At 50.9% G+C, this 20,429-nt stretch overlaps 1 protein-coding gene across 1 annotated transcript in view; it reads right to left on the bottom strand.

Moving 5' to 3' along the window:
• Positions 1-4,781: 4,781 nt before the first annotated feature.
• Positions 4,782-20,429, bottom strand: part of Alpk3 (alpha kinase 3) — a 43,668-nt gene continuing 28,020 nt past the window's right edge. The window contains exons 6-14 of the mRNA XM_057756500.1: positions 16,165-18,223; positions 14,946-15,093; positions 14,516-14,643; positions 14,352-14,387; positions 11,500-11,780; positions 9,893-9,981; positions 8,949-9,172; positions 7,210-7,258; positions 4,782-6,682 (exon numbers count right to left, since the gene is read on the bottom strand). Of these exons, the coding sequence (XP_057612483.1) occupies positions 6,337-6,682; positions 7,210-7,258; positions 8,949-9,172; positions 9,893-9,981; positions 11,500-11,780; positions 14,352-14,387; positions 14,516-14,643; positions 14,946-15,093; positions 16,165-18,223 (3,360 nt within the window). The 3' untranslated portion in view covers positions 4,782-6,336. The remainder of the gene's footprint in view (positions 6,683-7,209; positions 7,259-8,948; positions 9,173-9,892; positions 9,982-11,499; positions 11,781-14,351; positions 14,388-14,515; positions 14,644-14,945; positions 15,094-16,164; positions 18,224-20,429) is intronic.

Raw genomic sequence — 20,429 nt, forward strand, 5'->3', positions numbered from 1 at the left:
CAGTGCAGCGCAGTGTCTGCCAGGTCTAAGGCCTGTACGGCTGGAGCCTGCTGCTGCTCAGCTGCACAGGGGAAATGAGGAGCATGTCCTGCAGCCTGCCAAATCCTCTGTGGGCCATGGGCCAGCAGGAAAGGAGGCCCTGATGTTGCCTCCCAGGTAACTTTGCTTCCTGTTGGTTCAGAGAACAGCTGTGAGCCGCCACCATAGCCCACCACAGCCCATGGAGGGTAGGTTCCACAAAGGGGGTCTTGGGTTGTGCAGCAACAGCCCAGATAAGTGAGAACCAATTGTTTGACAGTTCTGGCTCCCCAGGAGCAGGAAGCTGGGAGAGATCTGTTCCCCACCGATATCCTGCCTGCCTCAGGAATCCCAGGGAGGACCTGAGTTGGTCTGTTCCAGTCAGAATCTTTATCAGAAATGGGAAACTGAAGAGGTTTAGCATGCAACCAGGGCATTTAATTTGGCCAGAACTGTCAGCTTCTTGAATTAATGGGGACATATTCCATCATGGGCTTGGGTGTGTTACATTATTATTGTTGTTCTTGTTATTTGCTGGGGTTTTTTTTTAACAAAGGGTTCCTCTGAAGCCCTGACTGTCCTGGAATTCACTTTGTAGACCAGGATGACCTAGAATTCAGAGATCTGCTTGCCTCTGCTTCCTGAGTGCTGGGAGGCAGAGGTAGGTGGATCTCTGTGAGTTCGAGGCCAACCTAGTCTATAAGAGCTAGTTCTAGGGCTGTTACACACAGAAAAAGAAAGAAAGAAAGAAAGAAAGAAAGAAAGAAAGAAAGAAGGAAGGAAGGAAGGAAGGAAGGAAGGAAGGAAGGAAGGAAGGAAGGAAGAAAGAAAGAAAGAAAGAAAGAAAGAAAGAAAGAAAGAAAGAAGAAAGAAAGACTATCCCTAAACTCTATTGGCCCCAGGACCTTTAGTACCAGTAAGAAGCACCTCCTGCCCAGAGACGGTGGCAACCACAAAGCCACAGAAGGTGACTCAGCAGTCTCCACAAGAGAACGCTCTTAATTTTGTATCTATGGGGGTGGGGGGTGGGTTTCTGGGGAGGCAGAATTGCACATACATGTGTGCATGTGTGCACATGCGTGCAGAGGCCTGTGCATGTGCTGCTGGGCGCCCTGCTCCATCACTCCCTTTGTTACAGGGCTCTCACCGCACCAGGAAACCAAGGAGCCCCAGTGATTCCTGTCTCTGTCTCCTGCCACCCAGCACTGGGGTTCCAGGGGATGCTTTGGCCACACCCAACTTGTTTTTGAGATTATAATGTAATCACAACATCCCTCCCTCCCCTTTCTCCCATCCAAGCCCTCCCATGTATGCACCCCTCCCCATTCTCCTCCAAATCATGCCTTCTTTTCTCATTGTTATTGCATGCATATATGTATGCGTATATGCATGTATATTCCTAAATATAACCTGTGTGTTCACATAGTGTTCCTTGTAGGTATGTTTTTAGGGCTGACCATTAGGCACTAGACAACCGATTGGTGTGCTCTTCCCTACGGAGGGCCACCTCTCTGCATCTCAGCTTTCCCTGCTTGCCTATGGTTCTCTGTGAAGAGCTGAGGTCTCACAGGCTTTTTCCCATCAAGTTTGACACATCTTTTGGTGTCCCATTTGTTCAGCTCTCATTCGGGCAGTCGTGTTAGCGAGACTTTATGGGTGTAGCTTCTCTCCCCCTCCACAGGAGTGAAAGAAGGAACCTTGCTGTGGTTCTGTGGAAATCTTCTTGCAGCTTGCACCCACTGATTGGGCTTAAAAATAAGCCCAGATGTCTATTCGGCAAAATTGGAAATGTGCCCCTAGTTGAAACACAGCCTCGCCTGGCAGCATTTAGAGAGCTCCAAACACAAGCTGACAGGAATATTTCCTTGGTGCCCTGGCAGGAGACAGCCTCCCTTTGCTGATGCTACGCTGCGGTTCTGCCAACAAGCCAAGTCCACCCTCTGCAGCTGCAGGATCAGAAGCAGCGTCTCATGAGGAAGAGAAGAAACTGTGCCCAGAGGAAACACACAGAATAGAAAAAACACACTGTTCGGTAAGCAGACACTTGTGAGGTGTTGCTCAGGAAGATGGCCGCAGAATTCTGGCGCAGGTCGTATTTGCTGGTGCACACACCGCAGCTGCTTTACCCTGTACAGAACCTCACAGACCCTGGCAGTTTCCCCCATTTTTGAATAGCGTGAATCTGGGACAAATATTGGCCTATGCTAGGTCACATCAAAGACCAAAAGAGCTGCTGTACCGATGTGTGCCTATAGTCCCAGGGACTTGGGAGGCTGGGATGGAAGAGTCATTCGAGTATAGGGGATGGGGGCAAGCTAGGAAACACAAAACACAAAGACCAACACAAGAAAAACAGAAGTCTTAGGATTACAGAAGACAAAAATGTTTTATTGGGTCCCTAGCTTGCATCCATCCCCACCTGCCTGTCTTCAGGCAGGACAAAGAAGATGGACTCCCCCCCCATCTGTGAGAGTGGGTGAGGCTCTGCGGGCTTCCCCTGGAGTACTGGCTGGCAAGGCTGCCCCCTCGCTCAGCAGTGGAAAAGCAGAGTTGGGCAGATGACTAACAGACTTGGGTGTAGGAACCAGCCTTGGAGCTGTGGTTTATCAATGGCTGAGTCCTAGGAGTGGGAAAAGGTCAGGCAGCCCCTGGGTGTTACCTATGTAAAGGCGTATGATTGGACCAATAGGCCAGTCTCAGCTGCCACGGTAAAAAAAAAAAAAAAAAAGTCAAGATCTCCTGCTCAATTTCTAGACTTTACCTGCAGAGGAAATCAGGCAACCAAATACCTCTTTGAAGGAAGCCCTTATTCTTACAACCAGATGCATACTGTGAGGGTTCCTTCCAACCTCCTTCAAGAGATGTGTTACGTCTGTGGTCTGTATGTCAGGGGGAGCAACAGTTTCCCTGGGTGCCTTAATACGGTATATAATAATACACTCTGTGTGTGTGTCTGTCTGTCTGTCTGAGATAGAGATTGAAAGAGATTGAGAGAAATAATATAGGACTTGAAAATGCAAGCAGCACATACTCCTTGAGAAAGTTCTGATAGAAAATGGGTCTGTTGAGGTCTTTTTTTTTTTTTTAACTCCCTTTGTGCTATGAGTCAAACCCCTTGTTATTAACGTCCATTTTTTGACTGATCTAGAAGGTTGGCAGCTCCTGGCTGGGCCTAAATCAAGCTAAAAGCTCTCCAGCCTGGAAAGCTACTGATCTAACTGGTTCTGCCACCAGGCTGCCAGATCCAACAGTGCTGAGGTGTTTATCTGTGGCACACTGGGGAATTACATGGGGCTTGTGATAAGCAGTGCAAGAGAGCTCACAGTTAAGCCCTAGCAAGAAAAATATGGTAGAGTGCAGACTATGGAACCAAATGATGTTCTAGTCAACAAGAATTACCCTTTTGGGAAGCAGCTCTCCGGCTCCCCGCTAGGTCCCTAAGAGGGATAGATATTCATCCTCAAAGATACAGTAACTCAACTGAAAGCCAAGGCAGCCACCATTCAGGGTCCTCAGACCCCTGAGCAACCTGTGAAGAGGTTATGGATACAGCCGGCCGGAACTCTCTAGGAGAAAGAATATGTTTCTACATGACAGGATGGAGAGTTTCTGGCATTGCCATGTCCGGCAGAAGGTCCTGTCACACAGACAAGACTCCTAAGGGGCCATACATACATACTCCAACTGAACCCAAGAGGCCAAAATCCAGGAGGTTCTATAATTGCGGTTTAATTTGGTTTATCTTGCCAGTTCACGGAATGCAGAATTTCAAGGTGGGATTATGATTAAACAGAAAAGCCATAGCTAGCGGTGCCGGCTTTGACAATGGCAGCCTCATCAATAGACTCAGGGTTGGTAGTTGGGTACTGAGCCTGTCCCTCTCTAAGCAGGGAACTGGGTTTTGGCTGAATGTGGGTTCAGGAACAGAACGCACGGGAAGTCTTTGTGCCTGCATCGGGCCGCATCTGTCAGCATTCCTTCCACTCTCCATCCCTCTGAGAAGAACCCCCTTAGCCTGGGTGTGGCACACCTGCAATCCCGGCACTTTGGAGGTTCGGGGCCAGCCTCTAAACTACTACAGATAGTGAGTTTGAAGCCAGCCTGGGCTACCTGAGATACTGTTTTGAAAATAATCCCCAACTTTTGGAATGCTGCCTCTCTCCCACCCTATGAGTCCCTGAGTCTCAGGCTAGAATTTGAATTTTGGTGGAAGAAACTATTGGGGATAAAGGGAGCAGCTACTGGGAGCTGCCCAGGCTCCTTCCTTTCCCAAAGCAAATCGATCTACTGTTTGGTTCTGAGTGGTCTACTCCAATATCCTTCCCACAACCGTTTTCTCAGCTAAGTTGATCCAAATTATAATTTCTGTTGCTTAAAATCCACATCCTGAAAGATACACATCTCTCCCAAAGTGATGCATGTTGCCTTTCAAAAGTCGCCAGTCTAGATCTGGCATACAGCAGGCGCTTAATACCCATCTGATGAATGAATAAATGCATATGTGATGACCCAGCTCTTACTGGATGTGCAGGCTGCTAGAACTGGGGCACACTGGGTAAGAAGAAAAAGTGAGGAGTCACCTGAGCAGGGAGGAGGTAGAGAAGTCACAAGCGTTCCCACGGAAAGGGAAGCGTCAGCGGGGGGGGGGGGGGGGGGGGGGGAGGCCTGGGTGGGGGCGGAGCAGGGCGGGGCGGGGCAGTCACGAGCTTTTGCTGAAGGGGAGGAAAAGACCAGCGAGTAGGAGAAAGGCAGAAGCTGAGACTCCTCGCGCTGGTGGAAGCGGCAGAGGTGAAGTTTCTGCTGAGCCCCTAGCTCTGCTCTTCTTCTCGGATCCCTTCCTTCTGATTCCTCTTCCCGGACACCCGCTGCGGGGCAGGAGCCATGAGCTCCATTTGTAGCACTGACTGTCCAACTGTGGCCACATATGACCGAACCCAAATCAGGCTAGGAGCCAAATCAGATCCATTTTGCTACAGGCCCAGGGACACCAGGGAGACTGCTTGACCATTCATAATCGATGCTCACACCAGATGAGCGCAACAAACAGGACACACAGTTGCTGCCTTTTATTGCTTAACAAGGGGGGGAGGAGGGCGGGCAGGCTAGATCCAGACCTATCCCATCCTGGGTCTCAAGAAGGGGTGTCTAGAAAGACCCAGGGGGCTGGACCCAGCACAGAAATTCCCTGGGAACCCACACCTAAGAATCTGGAGTTGATCCCCAGGATCAAGAGCAAATGATTGGAGGTAGGTTCAGAGACATCCTTCTCTACCGGAGCACACAGAAGACCGCGCGACCCTCCTGGAACACCGTGTCCCCTGCCTTAGGAGGAAGAGCCCCGTCTTCCACTGCTTTAGGACAGAGATGTGACATTGATTGCAACCTCACGGCTTTCAGAACAGAGCACAAGGTGCCTCCAAGTCAAAGCCATCCCTCGCCTCCAGCTGTTCACATGCTCTCATGCTACCTCCTTCCTCCTGAGCAGAGAACCCAGGAGAATCAGGACAGAGTGTGTTGCGGTGGAGTGAAGCCAGAGAGGCTGTTCCTCCCCTAGCCATTGGTGGGGAGGGTGCAAGGTCAGGATGGAAGGAGCCCTTGGACAAAGGAACAAGCAAAAGCTAGCGAAGGGCAGGCAGCAGACTGCATTGGGTTCAAAGCCTGGGGAGAGGAGATGAGCAAGGGAGCATGGGAAAGAAGTGAGTGCCAGAGTGACAAGAACGTATACCATCAAAAAAACAAAACAAGAGCAAACAGAAACACTGCAAAGACATGGTGGGCGGCTCCAGAAGGGCCCTGGGCCCCATCTGGACTCAGGACAGGTTAGTCGCAGGATGAGCTGTGCTGAGTAAGGCAAAGCTGGCAGGAGAAACCCTGAGAGTCACAAGGCTAGACCCCACAGGCAGTCTAGTGCCCTGAGGACAGGGAGAGAGCCAGGATAAGCAGGGGTGAAAAGGTAAATGCTGGCCCGCATGCCCCAGAGAGCAATGTTTACTTGTGTGGGGCTTGGGCCAAGAGTACAGAGCTCATGCAGAGGACTCAGGGAGCCTCCAGCAGTGGTACGTGTAAACTTCAATGAGGGCCGAGGCTACCACCCACGTGAGGCCTGGGAGACTGGGCAATCATGGAGCTGGACGAGGCCAACAGGTCATGTACCATGCCCAAAGCCTTTCAATGAGGTGAAGTTACTGAGAGAGGTCCCCAAGGGGTAGCTGCTTTGGGCACCTTCTCTGTTTAGTCCTGAAGTGAAATCATCTCCATCTGGTTCAAGCTGCTTCCTGGTCTACTCTCAGGTAGAGGCCCCCCAGCCTCCCATGGGGGCTACCGCATGCCCTGGGCCTTAGAGCTCCCCTCTTGGGCGGGGGCCTGTCCTACTAACTGAACGGTGACTGCCTCAGAGGCCGGAGGTGCGGCCTTGAAGCTTGGAGCACTCTTCCGGGAACCCTGAGGACTGGGAACGCCTTTCTTCTGTGGCTGGGGACTCAGCTGGGAGCCTTTCCTGCCAGCCGATGGACTCTTGGAGCCTTTGGCCTTGGCTTGGGGGTGGACAGCCTCGGGGCCCTTGAGGGGCTTCAGCTGCAGCATTTCGCAGTAGGTGTTGCACTGGTGGGACGAGGCAAACTGGTCCAGCAGGGCAGGGAAACAGCTCTCCTTGAGGCCTTGGTACCTGCAGCCCAACACAAGAACCGAGTGGCCCTGCCGTGTCACAAGCCCATGGTAGCTGCCTTGGGACAGCTGGCGTCAGAGTGTTGTATTGAACCAGAGTGCTACCTCAGGTGGTTCCCTCCCAAACCCAAATTTAAAATGGGTTCCTTGTATCCTGACACATAGGAGTCATCAAATGGGCCTTTCTTCTAAATGCAGATTGTTATAATCTGGGCCCCGACTGTCTAGTTGGTCCAGTTGCACGACCCTTGCTTATCTGTGTCCTGTAGCTGTCTCAAAGATGAAGGAAGTGGAAGAGGGCCCAGAAGTGCAGGAAGCTTTCTGGCTGAGCACTGTAGGTCAGGGGTATGGGGTGGGGAGGATCAGTATCCCCAGGGTGTTAGCAGTTACTACATGGCCACAGGTTCATGTGACTGGGATTGTACAGCCCCAGGCCCATCACCTCTGGGATGGAGAGTCATGAGGAGTTAGGGCATCTGACACCCCGAGAAGACCCTATAAGACATTCTGTCGCCAAGAACCACTCACCCTCGAAGTTTGGTAGCAATCTGGACATCGGTCATCTTCCAGTCAACCCCTGGGGGAAGAAAGCAGAGGGTTGATGGCAGCCTGGCCAGCTGCCGGGACCCTGTCGCCATGCCACCTTAGAAAGGAACTTCTAAGTTGACTGGAGCCAACTCTGCAAGCCGGCTTTTATAGGCCAGGCCAGTCCACAGAGTGGATTGTTCTCGGGCTCTGGACTGAAATATTGTCCTTCCTCTTAACAGGGCAGCCGTCCGAGCAGGGAAGAGAAGGTAGGAATGAGACCAGGGTTCACACTCTCACGAAGGCAAGAGCTCTGAGGAACGAGGGAGTTGGCTAGGTAAAGGCACAACGGGGACGGGGACAATCTCTCACGCAGAGTAGTCTATAAGTGTTTCGGCATTGAGGTTCGGGCCTCTGATCTTCTGTCCCCATTTCTAAGCTGCCCAGCATCTCTCTGGGATCAGGCAGAGCTAAATTTAAATTTCAGCTCTATCACTTCTGAGCTGTATGAACTTAGTAAGTCACTTCATTTTTCACCGTCCATTTCATGTTATCCTAATGGCCCTCACACTCGCGTGGAATTTTAGCTCGCAAACGACCTTCCCAAAGGCAGGGTCTCCATGCTGACCTGACCGCACCATTCCAGAGAATAAAAGGCAATTATGTCCCAGAGGGATTAGTGGCTTCACCTGCCTGAGCTTTGCTTCCCTTCTGGTTGGTTGCTTTGCTGTGTGTTGTTTTTGTTGCTTACAAGAGAGCTTGCTGATCTCCTGACTCAGTTTCTCTCGTGCTGAGATGATAGGTGTGCACTGTGAGTTCATATAGTGAATGGTGGTGGCGTGGTATGTCACCTAGCTACAAACACACACTTTCTGAGAAAGCTGGGCAACCAAGCTCTGCCTCAACACACACATATCCCCCCCTCCCACACACAATCACTTCTCAGGTGGCCCAGGCTATCTTCAAGTTCACTACATAGCCAAGGATGACCACAAACTCCTGATCTTCCTGTCTCTACTTGCTGGGATGGAGGTTCATCTGTGTTTGAGACGGAGTCTCACTTGTTGCTCAGACTGGCTGCAAACTCGCAATTCTTCTGCTTTGGCTTCACAGGTCCAGGTACACAGTACCATGTGTGGCAATAATGCTTTTTGCGCTATGGTAACAGAGAGTTTGGGAGGTTTGGGAAGTGAGAAAGTCGAGAGCAAGGCGGCAGGGATAGGAGGTGTCGGAAAGCTGACTGGGGGTTTTGAGTTAGATCCCATGTGATGCTCTAGAAAATAGGCAGGTGGCCTGAGCCCCTTTAAATGCAACTGGCACCAGGGTGCCGTTGAGTCCACCTGCAATCCCCGTGCTTGGGAGACAGAAAGCCAGTCTAGTCTACATATCGGGTTCCAGGCCAGCTAGGGCTAGATAGCAAGAACTGTCTCAAACACAAAAACTAAAACAAACAAAAACCCAACTATTTTACATAACTTTGCATAATAAAAAAAACTGAGATCTGAAACCAATCTTTTCCATTTTAGATGGGTCTGGATTTCACCCCTTTAAACACAACGACACTACAAACTGGGCCCACCAGGCCGTGGTATTGCTAAGGGTTGCATGCGTGCAGTCTCTGCCTGATCTCAGTTATAATAAAATCACTAACACAGAGGAGGCTCCGTGATTGTGAGTGGGCAAACATGCGCTGAGCTCTGCCTTCTCCACACCATGCACCCGTGCACCCTCCACCCTCATACCTGCCAAATCGGTCACAAGGAAGCTGCCATTCGTCCACTGATACAGCCAGTGCTGGAAGGTCTGGCATTTCTGCATGGCCTCTGAGCTGCTAGATGCTGCTGGAGCCCCAGCCCAGCCCCATTGCCGGGAACAGTAAGACTGCAGGGGCTTGCCCAGATCTTCCTCCAGCGTAGCATAAGGGATATTGTTTGCAGGCCGGTAGATCAAGTAGAGTGGGATGATCCTAAAGACAGTTGTGCCCTGCAGTAAGTCGGAAGAGTGGCCACAGAGGGCACCTTCCTCCTGCCCTGTTCATTCTCTATCTAAAAGACTGGACCTTCCTGGAGAGAGTTCTCAGCCCTGGGGACAGAGGGAGCATGGAAAATGGCCGCTGACTTCAGAGTTGGGCTGGTTCTCTGTGGTCAGTAGGACTAAAATTCAACCCTGCTGTGGCCCCAGGCAGCTGTGTTTGGGTGAGGGCTGGGGAAAGTGTGTGCAAATGGAAAGGACACCTGCAGGAAGGATTTAAGGGATGTCAGCAAGGTTTAATGGCTTGATGCCAGCGGGAGACCAGACATGAGGAGGCATTCACAGTTCACACCAAGAGTCCACGCTGCCCCGTCCTGCCCACCTGCCACATTAGACTCTTTCCCAGATGCCTACCTTACCCACCCCGTCCCCTCTCCAGAGCCCCAGAATCTGCACAACTGCCAAATTTTGGGCTAAAGGTGAGAGGAAGGAATCTTGTTGGTGTGTGTATGTGTGTGTGCACGCACGTGTGTGTGACTTTCCTAAAGTGAATAGTGAATCTTGATGTCGTTGCTTCCAAATGAGGGAGCTGAGTGTGGGGCGGCTGTGAGGTCATCTGTAGCTGGTTGGAACTCAGGAGGACCCTGGGTGGTTGTGAAATCACTTCCACAAGCCCACGGCATGTACTACACAACGCCCCCCTTGAGATACTTACTCAGGTACCTCCCCAAAACCAGGCACTGCCCGGGCTTCAGCTGCAAAGATTTTGCAGTACTCCCGACTCATGTTCTGGATTTTGCACCCCTGTGGATTAGAAGAAAGCAAATCTCATCAGCCAGGAAGTTCCACAGCTGTCTGAGTGAATGCATGGCTGCCTGCCAGGGGCCTGCAGGGAGAATTCCAGTCCCGTGTTTTCTTCTCTGCGCCTAATTTTCTCTTATGAATAACAATGCGCTGTGGGCTTTGTGTCAAATTTAGGTTTTCAAAGTGGTTTCTGAACTGGGTGTACTGGAGCCTTAATGCTAGGGAATGGAGCCCCAGGGACCCCTCCACAGAATGTGGGGTACTCTCTCCTCCCCACCCACACTACTCCCTTTTATTTCACATAGCAAGGCTTCAGTGATATTGGATCTGAAGCAGGAGAAAGGCTTCTGCTACAAAAAGGATAATTTGGGGGCTGGAGAGGTTGATCCAGGGTGGACTGATGGTTCAGAGGACCTAGGTTTGGTTCCCAGGCTCACGTGGTCCCTTGCCACCAGCTCAGGGGATCTGACACCCTTTGCTCAGTGCCACACACACATAGGCAAAACAGCCGTACACATGCAAAAAAATTATTGTTGTTGTTGTTTTTGGAGACAGGGTTTCCTGTAGCTTTGGAGCCTGTCCTGAACCTTGCTCTGTAGACCAGACTGCCCTCAAACTCATAGGAATCCACCTGTGTCTGCCTCCCACGTGCTGGGATTAAAGATGTGCGCCACCACTACCTGGTTAAAAAAGAATTTTAATTGGGTATAATAGCACATCCCTTTAATCTCAGCACTCAGGAGGCAGGGCCAGGTGGCTCTCTGAGAGTTTAAAACCAGCCTGGTCTACAAAGCAAGTTCCAGGTCAGCCAGAGCTACATAGAAAAATCCTGACTCAAAAGACAATATAAGAGCTGGGCGGTGGTGGCGCACGCCTTTAATCCCAGCACTCGGGAGGCAGAGGCAGGCGGATCTCTGGGAGTTCGAGACCAGCCTGGTCTACAAAGGGAGTTCCAGGACAGGCTCCAAAACCACAGAGAAACCCTGTCTCAAAAAACAAAAAACAAAAAAAAAAAAGACAATATAAGAGCATTTGTTGCACACACATGAAGATCTGAGTTCAAATCCCAAGGACCCATGTAAAAAGTCAGCCTTGGCTATATGCAATCCTGTATCTGGGCTGCTAGGTCTTACTGGCTGCCAGTAAGGTTCAGTAAGAGAACCTGTTTTAATTGGATAAAGCAGAGAGTGGCAGGGCAGGATACCCAACATCCTTCTCTGTCTTCTACATGGGTACACATGTGTGCACACAGTACACGCACACACACACACAAAGATAATTTGAAAAGTAGGTTGCAAATAGTCCTGAGACTAACTAATGCTCTCTGAGGCCAAGAGTCTGGATTCACGGTTCCATCTCAGCCAGTGCCTGAAGCCCATCCTAGAAGCCTCATGACCTTGGAACAGAAGTGGCGTCTATCACTGTGTGGGGCTTCCAAAAGAACCCAGGCTGGGGAAGGGGAAACGGTAAGAGAATACAGGGAGGGCACATGAGGGGGAGGGGAAAGGGGAACAGTACCTGGATAGTGACGTCATAGTTTCTGCCCAGGAGAGAAGTCTCACTGCTGGGTCCAAACACAAGCAGGCTGGACACCTTGATGACGCACGTGCGGCCGGATTCGAAGATGGGTTCTAGCCCGTATATGACCTTGGCCTGGGAAGCCTTCCGAAGGCCACACCCATGTCTACCCCCTCCGAGTTCCTCGCTCACCAGTCGCCCAAAGAGCTTGTCCCCCCAGCAGCCAGAGTCAGCCAGACCCTTGGCAAAGACCATGGGGGTCATCTCAATCTCTTCTCCAACTGAAGGGGAACAGGAGAGACATAGGGACTTGCATCTCTGGCCTGACTGATCCAGGACCCACAGGACCGAAAGGGTTCAAACAGTCCCCATGCTGTCCATCCCGCATCTCCTGCCTGACCAGTGCAGGGTGCATAGGAAGGACAGGGCTTGGGATGAAAAACTGTCACACAGGAGGGTGTTTGGGGCAGAAGCTACCTGATGGGACTCCTACCTCTTAACGCTGCTCCTATGGCACCCATGGGTGAGGAGGACTCAGCAGGAGCCTGCAGAAGGCCAGCGTCTCCTTTTTTTATTTATTTACTTTTTATTTGTTTGTTGGTTGGTTGGTTGGTTGGTTGGTTGATTTGTTGAGACAGGGTTTCTCTGTGCAACAGCCCTAGCTGTCCTGGAACTAGCTCTTGTAAGCCAGGCTGGTCTCAAACTCAAAGAGATCTGCCTGCTCTGTCTCCTGAGTACTGGGATTAAAGGTGTGCACCACCACCACCCGGCAGCCAGCATCTTCCATGGCATTTGTAGATCATCAGAGTGACCTCGTAGAGTTAAGTGTTTTGAGCAAATAAATCAATGACAATATTTCAGCCAACATGTTTGATGAAGAAAAATTTACCGGATCAATTCAATAGCAGTGACCAGCACTAGACCTTAGCGTGGCTATGAAGCACATTTCCCACTAAAAGGAAGCAGAACTCCCTGAAGAAACAACTGGTCCCAAGGCTCAACAGGAAGCTTATGGTATGGGTCTAGAACATTGCATACCACCAGGAAAGAAGGACGTGACCATGAACTACTGGGAAGCCAGGCCTCAGGGTACAGGGAGGCTGAGGTCGCAGGACCACAAGGTCAGAGCCTGCCTGGGCTACTGTGGGGTGAACTTCAGGCCAGTGTAGGCAACTTTCTGAGGCTCTGTCTCAAAATAAAAGGTAAGAAAGGGGGTTGGAGGTAAGTTCAATAGGTGAGCATCTGCCAGGCCCTGAGTTCAATCCCCACCACTGTAAAAACAAAACAACAATGAAACCTACATAAGAGTTGTCATAAGAGTGTAAGAGTCGACCAAAGGGGCCCCATCTGGCCCAAAATGAAGCAATTTTAGCAACAAAGAAAATAATTAGCGTAAGGCATTTGTGCATATCAAATATGCCAAAGCTCACTAGTTCATAACGGTAACTAAAAAACCTCCCAGCCCTCCCTGGAAAAAATAACAAGCCTCACTGGTCACGCTGGAGGCTTCCCAGAGATAAACTCATTATTCTGAAGCTGTAGGTACAATGGAAGCAAGTGCTTAGCCTTCTCTTTCTCTCGGAAAGCTCATGTCGAGGTGACCATGTCGTCTCTTCTCGACTGGTGAAGGACGACGAAGTGGTCCATGCTGTGACTCCCAAAGAGACGGTGGACTTAGGCAATCATCAGTGACCACTAAGTCAGCCCACACAACAAAGCAGGGTGGGGAACGGTATTGTTGAACTTTGCAGAGGGGTTACCGAACCCACTGAGCAATGGGCATTACTGCAAGTGGGAGGATGTAGCAGCACCTGCCTCGGGCTAGGAGGAAAGGGATAAACAGTGCTCCTGTGAGTTGCAGCTTTTGTCTTTTTGATTTCAGAGACAATGGCTCACTATACAGCCCAGGCAAACCTTGAACTCATAATCCTCCTGCCTCAGTCTCCCAAGAGTTGGGGTTCTAAGCATGTAACACTACATCTAGTCTGTGGATTATTCTTGCCAAGAAAACAAACAAACAAACAAACAAACAAATAATACAATACGTTACACCTGAATCTGAATCTGACCCAACTTCCTAATTCCAAGAATGAGTTCTAGCCCATAGATGCCCTTGGCCTGGGAAGCCTTCTGAAGGTCACGTCCATGGTCACCCTTCGGAGGAGTTCCTTGCTCACCAATTGTCCAAAGAGCTTGTCCCCATCCCCATCTTCATCCCCTAACACCCAGCAGCCATAGTCAGCCAAACCTTTGATTATTAGTTTTGAAGACGCACATAGATGGAAGGATTTAGTACATGAAGACAGAGTGAACGAAATCTAGACCGTGAGAATTGTACAGGGGTTGGGGAGGGCTCAGTTCGATGAATGCTTGCCACTAAAGCATGAGGACCTGAGTTATCCCCATTCAGGAAAGGCTGTCGTGAATCCTAGCCATGGAGAGACAGAGACAGGAAGATCCCTGGGGTTTGCTGGCCAGCCAAACTGAAGAGACCCAGGTCTCACTGAGAGAGCTTATCTCAAAAAGAGCAGCTCTCCTGAGGTGCAACACTCAAAGTTGATGACTAGCATCTTTACACACGCACGTGTCCCTGCTCACATACAAACAGACCAAATAGAAGTTCTGTGTGACTTCAACAAATGAATGCAGGAGGGGACAGCAACATTAGACAAAACAAGAGACATACCAGCCAAATAGATTAGCGGCTCCTGACTTCAGCCAACACATGGACACAGCTGGGCAACGGAGCAGCGTGCGGATTTAGGGAGGATTGTAAACCGCTAAGGAAGGGAACCCTGCAAAGGGTGGAGCTGGGGATGAAGGCCCACCCTGTACCCAGAGGGGCAACATACCTTCACCTTCCTCCCTGGAGATGAAGCCAGACATCACTGTGTGGAGAAAAAGAGGATGCCACTGCCTTCAGGCTGTCTGTCTGGGCAAAGTGCCATCCCTGCACGGTACAGGGCTGCCACCCACAAGGCCAGGCTCGCCGAGATCCTAGCAGGACCACACTCACCCTCAGGGCTGAGGCAGAAGTCAGTGGAGGCGGAGCCATGCTCATTATGGATGGTACAGCGATATAAACCACAGTCCACGGGAGATGCCTGCACGATGGCCAAGGCCGCCGGCCCCTCGTCCCCTGCACTAGAGAGAACAGAGACCTTTCTCGTGAGGGTCAGCGCCATGACACAGGCCTTCAACCCAACTCTCACAGGTTGCTGGGAACCCAGGCTCTGGGAGCCCTGGGGAGGTGGTAAGAGGGTCCGTGGTCACAGACGGGTCCTTGGTCACACAGATGGCACTTGCTGTGTGATTTAGGACCCGTGATAAGACCTCTGAGCTTCAATATTCTGATCTCCCTGGGGCTACCGTGAGGATGAGACGAGGAGATGGACCAAAAGCATCAGGCCAGTGTCCACCATGACTGTGGTACCCAGGCGGCTTACCTCCTGCTCACCTCGCCCACTGGATGCTGATCCTTCGCCCATGTCAGGACTGAGTCGCTAACGATATTGAAAAACTGGCACCAGAGCTTCAGACTGCCAGAAGAATCTGGAAACTGCTCCACCCGAATTTTCCGAATCACCTGTGGGGCTGCAAGCAGGATCCCTCCCGTTACACCCCCAGCACCCGGTGCCCTCTCTGACCACGCCCTTGCATACCTGGGTTTCCTTGGGAAACGGGTTGAGAGAAAGCAGTGAACACAAACCCAGCATTTTGTAGCCCTGGCTGCCTCCCACCCATATCTCAGGCTTCTACTCTGACCCCACCCCAGCACACACATCTTAACCAGGAAAATAAAAATCACCCCAAGCCCAGGCCCGGGAGGGACTCATAGCTAAGCATACCAACAGTGACCAGCAGTCAATAAAGGTTCCTGTCTCCACAGCTCTGCCTTTGAGGGTTTTTTGTTTTGTTTTGTTTTTAAATATTTATTTATTTATTTATTTATTTATTTATTTATTTATTTATTATGTATACAGTGTTCTTCCTCCATGTATGCCCGCATGCCAGAAGAGGGCACCAGATCTCATTACAGATGGTTGTGAACCACCATGTGGTTGCTGGGAATTGAACTCAGGACCTCTGGAAGAGCAGCCAGTGCTCTTAACCTCTGAGCCATCTCTCCAGCCCCTGCCTTTGAGTCTTATCTTGACCCTAGGGTAACCAGGAACAAGTCTAGTAAGGGGGCGATGGTGACCATGGAGCCACCGAAGCCAGGTCCTGCACTGAGTGGCGCCTTGTTGCTTGCTTGCTTTGTTTTGTTGTTAGAGTTTGGTTTTCGGACAGGGCCTGACCTTGAACTTTCTCAGTTCTTCTGCCTTAGTCTTGAGTGCTGGGATCAAAGCCTCCCACCACAGAACCTCACCTAGTATTTGATTTCTCCTGTGCCTTTACCCTGACTGCGCCAAAGCTGCTGCCAATGTCCCCTCGCTTCTGAGGAACAAGAGCATGACAAGCTCCAGGCCTTTCTGATAGCTCATGAAGTGCTGCTCCCAAGGGACCCTGTTGATCCCAAACAGGGAGGCGATCTGTGTTGTTGTTCCCCCTACCTCCCCACACCCCCACACCTCCCTACCCTCGGCCATGGGGTGGTGCGGGCATAGGAATGCTATGCTCAGCTAGGCTGCAGCTTCCTTGCTGCTCTCCGTCCCCAGCACTCACCTTTTAGCAGGTCTTTGGCGTTCTTTGGCTTGGCTAGAGCTTCCTGCTTGCCTTCATCTGGGGCAGGCTCTGAGTCCAAGGCACCTGCTTTGGGTCTGGAGCCCAGGTCTCCCGTTGCAGGCTCTTCTGTCCGGGGCACCTCTAGCATGCTGCTCTTTCGGGCCTGGGTAGGGGACCGTCTCTCCCGCCCTGGAGTCCCTAGGGACCCAGGTGTCAGGCCCTTCCTGGGTCCCCGAGGGGAAACTGTGGGGCTCTCCCTTTCTTCAGCCTTGTTCACATCTTCATCTGATGTTGCTCTGACCTTAGGGAGAAACCGCTTCCTCCGGGCCCCTAGAGCCAGTTCCTCTGGTGTCGCTGCAGGGAGACCTGTCAAAGCCTCCCCTGGGGTCGCTTCTTCCTGGCAGGGCTCCTGGGTTCTACCCTCCACCGTTTGCCCACTCACCTCTCTTAGCAGTCCGTTCTTGTCACTTTCCTGGGAGGTCTCCTCCCTGGAATCCCCTTCCTCACCAGTACCAGAGCCTTCCTCGCCCACCACAATGGCAGGAATGGTAAGGGGGCTGGGGCACGGGCCCCGGGAGCACTGGGCAGCAGCCAGGGCCTGCTGGCCAGCCTGTACCTCACGGTCCAGGAGACCAGTTAGGCGTCGGGAGGTGCAGGGACTCAGCAACAAGGTCTGCGCACTCTGCACCAAGTGATTGTTCTCTACACGGTCCAGGATGCGCCTCGATGTCCTGGGACTCAGGCCAGCCACTTCCATGGTGGGGACCAGAGTAGAGGAGGAAGCTGGGCCTCCAGCAGCAGCCTCTTCCTGGGAGTCTGCCCTGGCTTCGCTTGTCTCCGGGCTGGAAAGCTTCAGCAGCAAAAGCAAGTAGTTCTTCAGGGAATCTATAAGCCCAGGGTCACAGCTCCGGGGACCTGAGGAGCTCCCCTCTGCATTCAGGTCCTTGGCACAGGCTCCCTCACTACTGGGAGCCGTGACTTCTGGTGGGTGACTCTGGGTGGGAGACCCTGGCCCCATTTGGAGAGTGGAAGCAGAACTCAGCAAGTCCTGGTCCCTGGAGGGGCTGAAGTCGCCCGTGAGCATGTGCTGAGAAGCTGTGGTGCTAGGTAGCCCCTCCTGTGGTCTATTGGTCAGGCCAGTTCCAGAAAAAGAGGGTGTGGCGGGCACCTCCTGACTCAAGCTAGCTGAATGCCCACCAGGGAGATGCACAGACAGCATTTCCCCCGGCTGCTCGTCCTTGGGACACTGAAACAGACTGCCCTCTTGCTTGGCCTTGACCGGACCTAACCACTCTGACTTTTGATGTGTTTCTCCTCCCAACTGTGCTGAGTTCCCCTCAGGAGGCGGCTGTGCCGGGCATACATGGTTCCCTGACAGGGGATCTAGTCCAGTGTCCTCATTGCTTCTGAAGGCTGTCACTGGGGGCTCTTCAGACCTAAGCATGAAACCAGATTTTTCTTGGACACGAGATGCTTCCAGGCTCGTCTCAACATATTCCATAACCTGATCAGTTCTAGGGCATTCTGATGGGGAGGGTTTAAAGGCTCGGGGTGTTGAGCTGAGGCTAGCCACAGATGGCTGTTCTGGCTGGGTTTTGAAAGCTGTAGGGATGCTGTCCACCAACTGTGTCTCCTTTTTTTCACATATCCTTGTGTCTCTCGGATCTTGCTGCGACTTCTCGTCTGCCTGTGTCTGTCCTACCTGCCTACCCTCCCTTCTCTGTGTCACTGAATCCTTCTGTGAACTCCTGTCTGACTGTGGCCTCTCACTTTCTTGTGTTGCAATGTCCACCTGTGCCTTCCCATCAGACTGTGTCCTCCGGGAGGCTTGTGTTCCATCTCCCGGGGTCCTTCTGTCCACATGCGGCTTTCCATCTGTCTGTGTTTTCTTCCTGCCTCCAGCTCTCCCATCAGCACGCGTCCTCCCAGCCTCCTGAGTGTCTGTATCCATGGGCTCCATGACACCTTGAGTTCCAGGGGTGCCGTGGTCAACAGAGACGGTATCGGGGCTGCTGCTGGCAGATGTGGTGGGAGCCATGGTTGCTTGGCACTCCAGAACCTGAGAACACATGGAAAAAGCAAAGTCTTAACTACACCTGTGTTGGGCTCTCTGCAATATGGCACCCCAGCTTTCTCTGATCTCATTCAGAACTACTCTGAAGGGAATCTTGCCACTGGGTTCCTCGGGCATGCTAAAGATCAGGCAGACACATATGTAGAATCCCAAAGCCTCATGTCCTGATCCCAAAAACTAGATTAAGGAATATCTAGAACCCAAGCCTCTCTGTCTTTCTGGCCTCTCCCTGAATAAATCCTGCCCATCTTGAAAGACTCTGCTCATAGCTGACCCTGCCTTCACCTCTGCCGTTAGGAGGATTTTGTCTTTGCCCCAGGGCTTTCAGAACTTCCATTTGCCCCCCCCCCCTTTGTCTGTCTTTCTATCTTTTGAAAGGTAGAGAGCAGGGGGTTCAAACGGTCATTGGCAGCACAGTCTAGCCTCAAACTCATTCTGTAATTGAGGCAAGCCTTGAACTATTGATCCTCCTGCCTCAACCTTCTAAGTGCTGGGATTACAGGCACAAGCCACCATCCTGGCCAGTCCTCTTTGTAATAATTGGCTTGTATAGAATTATAGGTAAAATGAGTCGGGCAGTGGAGGCACACACCTTTAATCCCAGCACTCGGAAGGTAGAGGCAGGCGAATCTCTGTGAGCTCGAGGCCAGCCTGGTCTACAAAGTGTGTTCCAGGACAGGCTCCAAAGCTACACAGAGAAATCCTGTCTCAGAAAAAAAATTAATAAATAAAAAGAATTTTTTAACCTTTTTTTTCAGCTTTTTGAAATGATTATTACGTCAGTTAAATGAAAAAGAACAAATCCAACCGCTGCTAAATGATACATTAATCTTTCCTCTTCAGGTTTATTTTGTGTTTGAAACAAGGTCTCACTCTGCAGCCCAGTGGCCTGGAACTCAATCATCGCAGAGGAGCCCTGGACTCCTGGTCCTACTGGCTCCTCCTCCGGGGTGTGCTGGGGATGAACCCAGGGTTAGTGCAGCCTCTACCAGCCGAGCTCCATCCCCAGATCCACAACTCATCCTGGATACTGAAAGCTGCACTGTATCGGTCTCCTCTGAAGAATTTATTGAGCAGTTCTTCTAAAATAGATATGCTGACCAAACATTCATAGTTTGCCTTTAACACTCAGAAATATTTTTACTAAATGTATAATTTGATTTTGAAGTATTTTCTTTTATAAGTTAAATTCCACTTTCTTTTAGCCTCCTTTTCTGGGATGAGAAATCTGTGGTCACTCAAATGTTCCCCTATAAGAAATGCATGATTTTCCTCTATCTATTTTAAAAATTGTTTCATTTTCTTTACTTTTCAACAATTTATTTTTTAAATGTGCATTTATCCTATTTGTGGTTTATGCATAGTGCCCTTGAAGGCCAGAAGAGGGTCCTGTCCCCTGGAGCTGGAATTACAGATTGTATGCTACACTGTGGGTGCTGGGAATTGAACTCAGGTCCTCTGGAAGAGCAACCAGGACTCTTAACCCCTGGGCCATCTCTCCCTTATTTGTGGTTTGTTGAACTTGTGGGGTTTTTTGTTTGTTTGTTTTTTGATACTGTTGTTCCATGTTATATATTTATTACACTTAATGTCTGTATGTGTACATATATCATGGCGTGTGAGTAGGTCGCGGACGTAGAGGTCAAAGGACATGGAGGTCATATACAGGACAACCTGCAAGACTCCACTGTCCCCTCCACCATCTGTGTATCTAATCAGGTGGTCAGGCTTAGCGTCAAATGCCTCCACTTCCCGAACCTCTCGCCAGCCCTTTTGCTCTTGGGCTTATTTCCACACTAACTTGTGTGTGTATGTGTGTGTGCATGTGAGTTCAGGTGCCCGAGGAGCCCAGAAGAGAGCATGGAATCTGTGCAGGAGGGTTACAAGCAGTTGAAAGCCCTTCAGAGTGGGCTTTCAACTCTGGTTGAAAAAGCTGGTCCTCTTCAAGAACAGCAAGCGCTTTGTTACAAAGTTAGGTTGTCAGGTGTGCTGGTGAGAACCTTTCATTACAGCACTTTGGAGACAGAGGCAGAGGTAGGCAGATTTCTGTGAGTTCGAGCAGGCTAGCCTGGTCTACAAAATGAGTTCCAGGACACCCAGAACTACATAATGAGACTTTGTCTCAAAAAAAAAAAAAAAAAAAAAAAAAAAAAAAAAGCTGGGTCTTGGACTCATCTCTGACTTAGAAGCA

The sequence above is a fragment of the Chionomys nivalis genome, chromosome 23 (genome assembly GCF_950005125.1).
Source record: "Chionomys nivalis chromosome 23, mChiNiv1.1, whole genome shotgun sequence".
Lineage (NCBI taxonomy): Eukaryota > Metazoa > Chordata > Mammalia > Rodentia > Cricetidae > Chionomys > Chionomys nivalis.